This window comes from Sander lucioperca, chromosome 7, assembly GCF_008315115.2.
Source record: "Sander lucioperca isolate FBNREF2018 chromosome 7, SLUC_FBN_1.2, whole genome shotgun sequence".
NCBI lineage: Eukaryota > Metazoa > Chordata > Actinopteri > Perciformes > Percidae > Sander > Sander lucioperca.
The window spans coordinates 32,114,902-32,128,726 of record NC_050179.1 but is presented as its reverse complement, the minus strand read 5'-3'; the positions used below and the strand labels follow the sequence as shown (position 1 = coordinate 32,128,726).

Here is a 13,825-nt window from a genome sequence, read left to right as displayed (position 1 = left end):
AAACACAAGTGTGTTACAAAAGAAAACATAGGATACATTTAATGTAGTCTTGCTGTTCATCATGCAACTTAAAGTTCCAGTAGTCTGTTGATTTTCACACACACACACACACACACACACACACACACACACACACACACACACACACACACACACACACACACACACACACACACACACACACACACACACACACACACACACACCTCCTGTATGTGCTTGCCCTTTGACAACATAGGATATATATCATATCACATATCCAGGAGACTAAGGTAATCCACTGCCTGACTGATGCTGAGGTTCAGTAAAGAGGAAGTCAGAGAGGGTTTCAGCGTCAGTAAACATATTGACAGACCCTTTGGCCGGGTGGTCAGCAGTTAACTTCATGTCATTATTGATCAGGTGATTCAACCGATTGATTGAGTCAATGTTGATGGATTGGAGGTGAGTGACTACAGGCAAGGTAATAACTGGCTTGCAGCAGCACAGGGGGGGGACGTTTTCTTCAGTGTAGGGCTACAACTCAAGATTATTTTCTTTGTTGATTAATGTGTTGATTATTTTCTCGATTCATCGATTTCTTGTTTGGTCTGTAAAATGTTGATCAGTGTTTCCCGAAGCCCAGAAGATGAGGTCTGTTTTTGTCCACAACTCAAAGATATCCAGTTTACTGTTATAGAGAAGTACAAAAACTAGAAAATATTTCACATTTAAGAAGCTATGATCAGAAAACGTAGACCTTTTTCCGTAAAAGAATTTCTCAAACCGATTAATTGATCGAATAATTTCAATGGTTGACAACTAAAATCGATTAACCTTTGCAGCTCTACTTCATTAAAATGCACATGAATTGAAGCAGTGACTAGGAGGTAAAGTGCTGACTTTCAGCTTTAATTTGAGGGTGATAACATCCACATCAGATGACAAGTTAAGGAACTGTTGCCATATTTATACACAGTTATCCAGTTTTACAGGCCAAAATGTATGGGACAAATTTAAATAAACTTAAATTAAACCATCATACTACATCATCAGATTTTCAAATCCTTTTTAAATAATTGTCTGAAGTCTCCAACCCAAATACATCAGCAGACACTTGTGTCCCTTGTGAATCGTCTTTTTGCACGTTTAACTGGCTTTTGACCCAACCAGTTATCAGTCATGATGTTTCCGCTGGTCTTTTCTGTACGTTTGGGATCATTGTCCTGATACCTGGCTAAGAGTTCTACACTGTTCTTCAAATATGGTTGTAAAAAGCCTCAAATTAAAACAGAGAGCCTGCCCTTTAACCTCATCATCGTGTCATTTAAAATCCAATGTGCTGCTGTACAGAGCCAAAACTTCAAAAAATGTGTCCACTTTCTGGTAATCAATCTACAGGCATATAAGGATATTTAAAACAGATTCAACACACTATCGTCAGGGATTTGTTTCTCCACATGTCGCTATTATGCAGACCTGTATGTATGCTCTTAACCAGAGGGGTCAGAGGTCAGGGGACAAGTCAGGAGTAGGTCATGCTTCAGTGTCTTGCTCAAGGACACTTGAACACAAGGACACAAGGACAGAGGTCCAGTAGACTTCAGTAAACTGGCTGCCTGAACCTGAGACCACCCAGTTACTGAGACACTCTCTCCAGCCAGCAGGACAACCTGCCTGCAGGGAATAAACAGCCAGGGGCCTATAACTCTCAAAGATAAAAACCAAAGCCATGCATTTACAACAGATGACTGATAGAGGCTTATTTTATGTGTCTGAAAGACATCGTAAAACCGCATCCTCATGATGCTCCGCTCATCTGCAAAGGTAACGACGTAAATGTCTGATATACAGTTGTTGAGCAAAGCATTTAGCAATGTACAGCAAGGACTTGGACCTCGAGACAGACCATACCAAATGCACTATAAACAAATAAAAAAAATTTAACCTACCAAGTTTGTGCAGTCTGCACACTTACAACTAACGTAAGGAGAAATCAGTCATAAAAAGTGTTGGTATACATATATACACACGCATATTTATATAGGAGTAGCCATTGTTGAGGTTGCCACAACACATAACTGCAGCCGCTCCAGTTTCTTTGAAGAATTTGGTAATTTATGCTAAAAACTTAACTTGAGGAAAGAAGACAACTGAAGGACAAATGTCTTCTTTCCATCTTGCTTTGGATTTAAATATCCATTGTGTTTTTCTGACAGTTGAGGAAAGACCAACATTTCCATTTTCCCTTTCAGAAAATACAAATGCAAAGTAGGAGTTCTACAATTGCTACCCATGCACAGTAAGCCCCGCCCCTTCCCGGCTCTTACCACATTGTAGCAGGACTTCTTCTCTGATCCAGTGAAGTGATACGGGTCTACTGTGTTGCATTTCTGCATGTACATCTTAAACATGTTGTTGATGTGTTTCAGGGATATGACGCAGACGGCTGAGTTAGGGGTCGGCTCCGGAGAGTTCGGCTTCCCCCGGGCAAAAGCGGCGAACAGGACGTCATCACCTTCCTCCACTTTCAGCTGCTTCTGCAGCTCAACGTCATTGCCCACTTTGGTGACGTGGGCAGCCTGGAGGATGTTGAATACCTTCACATCTTCCGCGGAGCGGCGTCGCCTTTTATCGGTGCTGATGCATTCAAGGGGCATCTCCACGTAACGACGGATCATGAGGTCCGAGGAGCACATACGGACTATGCGGGTGTGGTAGGCCTGGGAGTCCCTGTTCACCCGCTGCACTGTGAGGAAGTAAGTGAAAGGTCCACTGTGGAAGGAGTAAACGTATCGCAGGTAGTAGTTTCCACGTAGAGACGGAATTAAGTCCATGTACGAGCGGTTGGAGAAGAAAGTGAAGCCGTTCTGGCTCGTCTTCATCTTTCGCAGGGAAATGGTATGAGGATGTGTCGCACTGCCCGATATGTTTCCCATGCCTGGGATCTCAGAGTTCCCAACAAAAAACGTGATGACGTTGCTTTCCACATTGAGCACCTGAGAGCCGGAAGGGCTGACCACAACATCTGAGTCGCTGGGTTGACCCTTGCGTTGTCTCACCCTGTCAGCAAAGCAGTATACCTGTTCGTCTACGGTTTTCGGGCTAGTGTCGTCATCCAGGACGTGGCGGCGGCAAACACCATTGTCTGCCGAGCCGCAGCTGTACAACCCCTTGTCGTAAATGTTCTCCACCACCAAAGCAATGTTGTGGTTGTCCACCCTGCCGCCGCTGCTTGCGCTGGACAGTTTCTGACCGCAGGTCTCGTTGGCAAGCAGTGGCCCCGTGCGGTACTCTGACAGCTTTGTGAGGTTCGGAGACAGGGCGTAGATTCTGTTTACAGCTCCGACATAGATGATCCCATCAAGCGTCACCATGTTCTGGATGGGGAAGTCTGCAGTGAACGTTGGGAGCTCGTAGTTGACAGAGAGGTTCAGTTTGTTGGTCTCGGGTGATTTATCACACTGGAACTGCACACTGGGGCACAAAGCCCACAGCAGTATGACGGCATGAAGCGAGCGGAGATTCATCCTGTTCCAGAAATAAGAGACATGAGAAATGAGTTGGTGAAACATCCCTGCTGGAACACAGAGAACTCAAAACATCAATCATCAAAATAAATATCTCTGAATAGGTGGCCTCAATTGTTCGGAGTGTGAATGTGTGGAAAAAGGGCGCAGTCTGTGCTGAATAGGGACCACTGAGGAGAAAATAGAGGGACATCGAAATCCCTTTTGAGACTCATAAATGGAACTGTGTCAGGGTATAAAACCCGGGTTTACTCACTTCACCACAAGCAGTGAAACCATTCATACTGAAGTGACTGAAGGCTTTATGGTGACACAATGCTTCAATACCAGCCTGCTAATCCTCTGTGCTTCTACGTCTGACTCCACTGACCCTAGACAAACCAGCAGCGGGACCTGGGTGAGCACTTCTGCGGTGCTCAGCTCCGTTCCCAAGTGACCACAGCGAGAGGCAAAGCAGTGAATCACCCAGAGAGCAGCCCGCTCTGCAGGGCGACGCAACCACGGGCCTAAGTTTAGACAGCAAGGGCCCGAGGGAGTGGACATAAACTCAATTAAAACAAAAGAGGCTGGAGGGAGAAGGCGAAGGGGGACCAATCCTGCAAAATGATAAATAACCCCAGCAACTAAATGGTAATCCACTGGGAGATGCTTTTAGTGGAGGGAGGGAGGGGGTAGAGTGGGTGAGCAACACCAGAGAATTTGCAAAAGGTGCATTTGCATGCTCCCTATATCTGCATGTGGTTTTAACAGATGTATACCAAAACAAGACAACAACTTCCAGCGCAGTGGGTTTGGTTTTTGCAAGTATATCCGCAGTGTTGCATAAACTCACTGAGATCCCCTGTGTGCACATTTTGGACTGATTTATGACTGATGTCTCACTGTTAGCAACTCATTTGTATTTAGAGCGAGTCTGAGGGAGAAGGCTCAGTTTTATATTCTCACAGTGTCATGTAGAGACAGACAGGCCTAACAGGTGCTTATAGGCAAACTCCTATGAAAGTCTAAAGCAAATACCATTACTGACAAGTGCCAAAGACATAATATAAGAGACTGAGGCAACACGGTAGGAGGACAAAGGGGATATAGACGAAAATAAGTCCGTTTTTTATTATGAAGGATATGGTGAGGTGAGTATCCCCTTGTTTTGGTCTACAATTATAAGTAATAGTGGGCATATTATTGCGCACCTGCACCAAACACAATACATGTAACTCCTCATCGCACGGCTGTGTTTTCAAAGGACAAAAGGCGGTGGGAAACAGTGAAAATGTTTTCAGTTCGAGAGGAAAGTGACTCATGGCGAAAGGTCTCAGAAAACACAAATGGGAAGCTGGTGAAATTGTGTTAGGAGCCAGAAAAAAAAACATTTCAAAGGCTGTGATATCCAGAAGAAGAGGAGGAGGAGAAGGAGAGGGTTGGGAGTTTCAGGGTCTTTGCGTTTTTACGCATGGAACTACAGTTTGAGTGAAATGAAAAAAAGTGCAAGTCAAGTCAAGAAACTGTGAGAACATTTGCAGATAATAAACTCACCTGTTAGCGAGCAACAGTGTTGTAAGTTCCCTTGATTCAAATCATATTCCGCTGGTGTATTCAAGAGCGGGACTTCTTTGACTTTCTCATCAAGTCCAAACTGATCGCTGTGGAATCTTCCGTCGCTTCTCCGTAAATAAAACTCCCAGAAAAAAAATAGTCCGATGCTTTTTAACTCCCTCAATCTGACCTTGCCCGTTTTCCAAGTAGTTCAACTCTAGTTCGTTGATCGCCAGCTAAAACCTGTGAGTCTCAACGCTGACTGACTGCATCCAGCAGAAACACACTGCTGCTGCTGCTGCTGCTGCCGCTCGCACATCAGCTCCTCTCGTGGTGCGTAAAAGCTCCGCCTCTTTCTCTCCAAAACTCTGTGACGCGTCCAGGTGCTGCTGCTGCTCCTCGCTCTGTGGAGTTCAGGTGAGACCAAACAGACCCACACAGAGTAAACAGTAAATTATGAGCTCTAGTTAGTGGTAATCATGTGGCACAGAAACACCAATTACAACAAAACCAGTTTTTCAAAGACGTCCCAGGTACTACTTTTTAATGTATCACTTAATGCCAAAAAGTTTGTGTATAATGCCCTCAAAGAACTCAAATGACTTTGATGTATCTCTTTTCTGTAGTTTGATATCACATGATATGTACTAAACTATTATATTTTAGGTGTAAATTCCTAATTACCTCAAAAAACAACTTGGTTTGGAGGGATTTATTCACCAGATCTGAATGTCCCTGAACTAGACTCTGAAGAAGGGGCTTTAAACCATTAATAAAGCATCTTTTACAGCACAACGTGCCCTGGCTGACCATTTAAACTTCATAAATGTTCAAACTTCAACAAAATCCCCAAAAAAAGTTGCGTAGGCTACACAAAGGAAGAACTTTCTTTCTTCTTCAACTTCCACCTGACTCTTCTCCAGCAGCCCTATGAGTCAGACTACTGGTTGTCATGTTAAAACGGCTCACTCAGCCATACATAATGAGCTAAGTTATAAAGACTTAATCAACTCAGTGTGTGTGTGTGTGTGTGTGTGTGTGAGAGACTGTGTGTGTGTGTGTGTGTGTGTGTGTGTGTGATTGTGTGTGTGTCTCAGCTCATGAATCAACAGTGGCTGGCACAAAAAATTCCTTTGTCCCACTTCCTGAAAAGGAGGGCAATAGGAATGAAGACTGGAAACCCTGATAACAGAGTGTGGACGGAGAATTAATAGGTACAGAGCAGCCGAGGAGCAGCACGACGGCTGTTTGCACTCACTTTCTGACAGACGCGGTGACATGTGAGGGTTTAATGAGACAGACAGTCAGGGGACGAGTGTGTTCAAGTGGGGTGATGAGTGATGTGATGGAATCGGTCACATCTTCTTTGTAAAACTAGACAGATCACTCTGTATGTGGATGAAATAAGTGTTTCAGCGAGCTAAAATGTCATTACAGAGTGGCAGTTTCCTCTCTTCTTCCCTTTTTTCCTGTTTTTAATGATAGAACGGCTCAACTGGTTTTGCATGTCTGTCACATTCATTCATAGAATTTAAACATAGAGATGAACAACCCCCCACCCAATTCATCAACCTGTTCTACTGTCAACTCCCTGATTTCCCAGAGGAAAACACTGTAACCTCTGACAAAACACCAGAGAGCCCTCAAATTGTCACTGTACTTCATCAACCTTTTTTTTTCATCTCAAAGCACCATTGAAGAAGAAACGGTGGTGAGCAACAAAAAAATACGATGACGTAAAAAACTTTGAATAAATAAACCAGAAAGACAGAGGAAATGTCTGATAAAAAGATATGAATTTATAAAAAAATAAGTGCTTACAGAAGGAATAGTTGGACATTTATTCACTTTCTTGCCAAAAATTAGATTAGTTAAGCTTAGTGTAAAGACTGAAAACAGGTCAAAACCACCCACCAGCACCTTTTAACATAGCTGTATCTTGTATGTTTAATCTGCACAAAAACTGAAGTGTCACAGCACAACAACAACTCATGGTTTTCCAGGGGGCTACGTGCAGGACAAATGTGTTTCCACGATGCAGGGGCTTTGTACAGTCTTGTTGTTAACGTGATGTTTGCAAGGCAATCAGTGGAGACTCCAGGCATACGCATATTTTCCCAAAATGTTGAATAATTCCTTCAGGTTTACGGACTAACTAAGCTAATAATTATGATCAAACAGAAGCTCAGAAATTGTAGAAGCTGTTTTATGCAACCACTTTGTCTAAAAATGACAGAAAACCTCTGCTGTATCTCTCTTTCACCTGAAGCTCAATCTTCTTTTACTTCTTAGAGATGAGCAAGAAGCAACACAACACACTCCTTCACTCTTTGTAGTCTCAGTTTTTTTCCAGAGGAACTGTGTTTTGCCTTACCTCGGGGCAGTTCTGACGCAGTTGCCAAGGGGTGTGTCTGACACAGGGTGTGTGTGTGTGTGTGTGTGTGTGTGTGTGTGTGTCTGACTGTATACCCGACGGGTGTGTCTGTGTGGCTCCTGTTGTGGTAAACTCCATTTTGGCTCAGGCCCCATGTCTTGGCAGGGAGGAGAAGAAGAAGAAGAAGAAAAAAGGAAAAGGTTGGTTGGGTTGTGAACCTCACACAACCCTAAAATTATGACATGCGCTGCAGGAATGATCTGCATCCTGCAACCACAACACCTGCAGCACAAGAACTAAATATGTCTATTTCCTGTGCATGTTTTGCACATAGCTGACATAAAAAACATCAAGAAGTAATTTGTGTGTGTGAAGTAGTATTAAATTGTCAGTGCACCCAAATTACAATCAGGGACACTGTTACTGGAAATGAATGTTCTTGTTGATTTTATTTTATTTTTTAAATGAATGAACTGGAACAATGACTGCGAGCCGGGTGTTATCGCCCTACATCTGTCGCCGACATCCAAATCCCTGCAGCCATGTTCCAAAATCTGCTGGAAAGCCTGAAACAAGAACAGCGGATAGCAGTGGTGCCTGTGGCTTTGGAATGAGATATACAACAATCACATAGGGGTTGGTAAGGTTCAGTGTCCACATACTTTTGGCCATGTAGTGTATCTCCAAACCTGGGCAAGTAAAACCGAAACTATCTGCTGTTATATTACTAAATACCAATGTTTTTGTTTTTTTTCATAATATGGCTGACCTGACCTTTTAAATCCTACCACAACAATAGGAATCTGACTCATTGTGGCGCCATCTGCTGGAGCACTAGGCGAAAAGGCATTTCTTTGGTCTATGGAGACATGAGGGGAGCTTCAGGTCAGGCTAATTTCCAGGTATTATCAGGGAGGAGCAGGGCTGCACTCAGTCTTGATTTTCCCATTTCTGTCAACCCTAAAACTAGTCCAACAGAGGTTATTTATCACCTGCAGGGTCAATACAAACTCTGGTTAACTGCTGACCGGGACAGTAAACTCTGATTGATGCTCATGACCCATCAGAGGCCCTCGCCGCTTCATTCTGTGGATGGACTCTTTACCTTCTTTTAGCTCATGGGCGGCGTGGTGATTAAGTGTGCGCTGCCTTCATCACTCAGCTGTGTATTTCCATAGACAGACTTCTTCAGCGGGATCACTGCGGTTCATGAGAGATAACGACAGAGCGCTTCATAAAAGGTTACATGAAACATAGGTCAATGGAGTTATTTTTTTTGCTGATGCACTTGTCTATACTGCAGTAACTCTCAACGAGATGGCAGTTTAGTGTCTACTATCAAGGAGTCGTGGCTGTTAAAGAAGACTGCTGACAAATAGTAAGTGTACATGGCTATTTCAGTTCATGTCTGGGCTCTGAAGTGTGTCTAAGATAGCTAAATAATACCACAATGATATTTTCTTGTTGTGGAAAAGTTGCACCTGTTTATTACATTTTTACCTGCCCTGCAGCTGCATTGCATTATGGTTGATTTTCTGCTACGGTGGGAGTAGAAACTGGCATCTCTGCATGTTTTGTTGACAAAATTGAAAGTTGAATATCAGCCAAAAATGACCAAGGATTTTATTTTTTATTAGAAATAGAAGATTTTGTGCTATGTTGCTTTTTAACATTGTTATTTTTTGATGCATGCCATGCTCACTGATGTTCATATTGTAGATTGAACCTTTTGTCACCTTTTGGTTACTGCTTGCCATGCAGCCATCAGAGCACCATGATGGAAGGCTAGACTCCATATTTTTACGTCTGGAGAAAAAGATTGCGCTCCTCTCTTCCACTCCCTGTGTGTCAGATAAAGTCCCTCCGAATGAAAAAGGAAATCAAAAGATTACAATCTCATACATTACAGGAAATGGTTACTGCAGCAGACAGGCAAGAAAACTGTCAGTCAATAAGTTGCGTCTGTATCTGCCAATCTGTCCAGGGATGGATGGAGTCACGTTGCGTATCAACACTCGGCGAAAGCCATCAGTGTATGCACAAATATGATAAAGCAGCAGTATCAGCTCAGAAAAGCTCACGCATAGTTTTTAGATCCCGTAGTCCATTCATATCCCTGTATCCCTGCAATGTTTTACAAGAGATATAAACCCTCATCCACCTTCCCGCAAAAGTCCCGCATCACATATAAAATCCTCCTCCTCACCTACAAATCCCTCCATGCCCTGGCCCCACTGTACCTCTCCGACCTCCTCCATCCATACACCCCCACCCCGAAACCTGCGGTCCTCAGACGCTGGCCTGCTCTCCATTCCCCACACCAGACTGTACCTTCAGAGACAGAGCCTTTAGTGTTGCAGCCCCATCCCTCTGGAACACCCTCCCTGCAGATATCCGAAATGCTCCATCCCTGGACATATTTAAAAAACTCCTGAAACACCACCTGTTTACCAAAGCCTACAACCTCCTTTAGCTTAGCCACAGTCATTCTGTAAAGTGTCCTTGGGTTTGATGAAAGGAGCTATATAAATAAAAGTTATTATTATTATTTTTATTATTATTATTACATAGCTCAGTGGAATTAATGTGGATATGTTTCAGTTTATTAGACAGCTCTTAAGACGTGATACACATTTACATGAGTCTCAAAGTGACTGAGAATGACACCATGGATTTCAGAAACTGGTAGACAATTGTTTCAAATGTCAGAAAATCAATTTAAAAAACATCCGTGCAAAGCAGATAAACTTTGATGTGCTGTAATAAGACATCTGTTTTGTGAAGAAACTCAGTTAAAGATTTACAAACCAAATGTACTTGCTCTTTGACATTAGTTACTGTGAGATCAGTCTCTTTTTCTGTAATGTAAGCAAATTCAATATGATACAAATGGATTCAAGTCTTGACCTTATTCAGTGTGCCAGATTGCTTCATTTCCATTTCCCGCGGCTGTGTTGCCTCGTCTTTTTCAGTTTACAGGAAGCCTTTAAGAGCTCTCAAACTCTCCCGTCCTGCTTGTTTATTTGTGGAAGCTTTGACTGAAATAAACCACAGTTAAGTACCACTGTAATCACAGTTTGGGCTTTATCCTGCTTTTTCATTTGCCCTTACCCGCCATACTGTATATACTGTATACTGATTCTCCTCTTCTTTCTCTTTCTCCTTAATTAGTGGGAATGCTGTTCAGCAGCATTCCAACTATTGTTATTCTGTTCTTTATTTATTAGTGGGAATGCTGTTCAGCAGCATTCCAACTATTGTTGTTCCTGTCGGCCATTTTGTTTATTTATTTTTCTTTTTATTCCCTCTTCCGTACGTTTTTTGGCTCTCTGTAACTTCTGCATATGTTCAGCTATTAAAACCATTCAACTTTTAAAATGTTCAGCTCTTTCAGCTAATGATGGGACTTCTTCAACTTTTTTTCTACTATTTATACTTTTTTAAATATTAAGCTTTTTATGACTTTTTTTTAACATTGAAGTGAATGAGAGCATGCTTCAAATCCTTCAAATCTTCTTCCGCTCCCAAAATTTTCAGCTCCTTCATACTTTCACCTACAGACGCCAAACAAACTTTAAAATGTTCACAAAATATTCAGGTATTAAACTATGGCTTTTCAGTTTGATATCTTTTACATTTTTTGTGAAAAAGCTGTTTAAGTTTAGTGATCATTTCAGGATTTTTCTGCGTTTCTAGTGAGTGTGTATTGCGTGTCCTAGAGTGGATGATGTCATCGTTAGAGTGCAGAAGCTTAGGAATTAAATCTTTGTCCCCTCTCTATAAATTGCTCTCACGCCCACAATATCTACTTGTCATACACAATTTATACATCAAAACGTAGGTATTTTTGTCTAGTTTCAGACAATGTGCTCACTTTTGCGATACGTCTTATACTGTTGGCTCGATGAGCTTCCAAATGACAACAGTTCCACATTTTCCTCCATCCACTGCCATATTAAAAGTCTTCCACATTTCCCAGCGAAACGCAGAGCGAACCACTTTTTTAAATCGCTGATATGCCCACATTTTTAAGTTTATCAACATAAATTTTACATGAATACGTTCACAAAGGTCTTGTGGTTCTCACGATTACATCATTTCACCGATAGCCCTTATCGTTTTAGCAGTCTGAGGCTTTATTTGAGAGCTTGCTCTGTGTCTTTGAACAGCTCCAGTGTGGCCAGCTGACAGTTTCAGCAGGTGACACGGTCGTTAACCTGATTAAAGATCAAAGAGATCTCATCACAGACTTCAAAGGGGGTTTTCACTGGTCATACGTTACCATGACAACCCTTTCACAGACAGTTGACTTGAATACTACAGGCAGTAATATGAACATTAGTCTACAGCTTTAGTGTTCCACTTCTGTCTGACTGTCTCTGTCTCTCTTTGTCTGTCTCTGTCTCTCTTTCTCTCTGTCTCTGTCTGTCTGTCTGTCTGTCTGTCTATGTCTCTCTGTCTCTGTCTGTCTGTCTCTCTGTTTGTTTCTCTGTCTGTCTCTCTCTTTCTCTCTCTCTCTCTTTCTGTCTATCTATTCAGACACACACACAGACACACAAACAGACACACACACACACGCACAAACACACACACACACACACACACAGACACAAGCACACACACACACACACAAACACACACACTCACAAAAAAACACACACACAGACACACACACACACAAACACACACACAAACACACAAACAGACACAAACACACAGACACACACACACAAACACGCACACAAAAAAAAACACAAAAACACACACACATACGCAGACACACACACAGACACACACACACACAAACACACACACACACAGACACACACACACACACACACAGACACACACACACACACACACACACACAGACACACACACACACACACACAGACACAAACACACACACAGACACACGCACACAGACACATACACACACACACACACAGATACACACCAACACACATACGCAGACACACACACACACACACAGACACACACACAAACACACACACACACACACAAAAACACAGACACACACACACAAACAAACACACACACAGACACACACACGCACACAGACACACACACACACGCACACACAAACGCAGACACACACACACACACAAACACACACACAGACACACACACACACACACGCACACAGACACACACACACGCACACAGACATACACACACCAAAACACATACGCAGACACACAAACAAACACACACACAGACACACGCACACAGACACACACAGACACACGCCCACAGACACACACAGACACACACACACACGTGCACACACACACGTGCACACACACACATATACACACACACCAAAACACATACGCAGACACACAAACAAACACACACACAGACACACGCACACAGACACACACACAGACACACGCCCACAGACACACACAGACACACACACACACGTGCACACACACACGTGCACACACACACATATACACACACACAGACACATACGCACACACACACACACACACACACACACACACAGCCACACATATATACACACACTGAGGTACATCAATCAATGTGTCCCTGAAGTAAACACTTAACCCATACTTGCTCCAAAGGTGTGTTACCACTGACATATATGCTATTGAAAGTTGATTCCTTTTCTCTTTTTTCCTCTCGTTTTATCTTTCCTCTCTTTTTCCTCTCTCTCTCTCTTTCTGCTTGTTTGTTCTATGCAACGGATATGGCTGATAATAAGTCTTCTTAGTCATTTCATTGAAACGTCCACTTTTGACAGTATTACAGTTTAGCTTCCAGCTTTCTAAAATGTATTTTAGCTCTTCACTTGGTTAATGCAGTTTAGCTTCCAACTCTAACAATTTTCCTGATTTTTTAGCGTGTAGTGCATTTGAGCTTTAAGATTTTTCGTACTATTTGTTTCATATTTCTGCATTTGTGAGTGGCACACACACACACACACACACACCACACACACACACACATACATACACACACAGCCACACATATATACACACACTGAGGTACATCAATCAATGTGTCCCTGAATTAAACACTTAACCCATACTTGCTCCAAAGATGTGTTACCACTGACATATATGCTATTGAAAGTTGATTCCTTTTCTCTTTTTTCCTCTCCTTTTATCTTTCCTCTTTTCCTCTCTCTCTCTCTCTTTCTGCTTGTTTGTTCTATGCATGGATATGGCTGATAATAAGTCTTCTTAGTCAATTCATTGAAGCATCCACTTTTGACAGTATTACGGTTTAGCTTCCAGCTTTTCTAAAATGTATTTTAGCTCTTAACTTATGTGCAGTTCAACTTCCAACTTACAAGTTTTTCAGCAGTTTAGAACAAACCATTTGTTCCATATTTCTGCATTTTCATCAATGTTTCTCA

The 13,825-nt window shown here is 42.4% G+C and overlaps 1 protein-coding gene across 2 annotated transcripts in view; it reads right to left on the bottom strand.

Annotated features, from left to right (window-relative positions):
* met (MET proto-oncogene, receptor tyrosine kinase) overlaps positions 1-5,374 on the bottom strand; it is a 90,481-nt gene extending 85,107 nt beyond the window's left edge. For both annotated transcript variants that reach the window (XM_031279724.2, XM_031279725.2), the window contains exons 1-2: positions 5,043-5,374; positions 2,310-3,510 (exon numbers count right to left, since the gene is read on the bottom strand). In XM_031279724.2, coding sequence (XP_031135584.2) covers positions 2,310-3,509 — 1,200 coding nt within the window. In that variant the 5' untranslated portion in view covers position 3,510; positions 5,043-5,374. The remainder of the gene's footprint in view (positions 1-2,309; positions 3,511-5,042) is intronic.
* Positions 5,375-13,825: the final 8,451 nt, after the last annotated feature.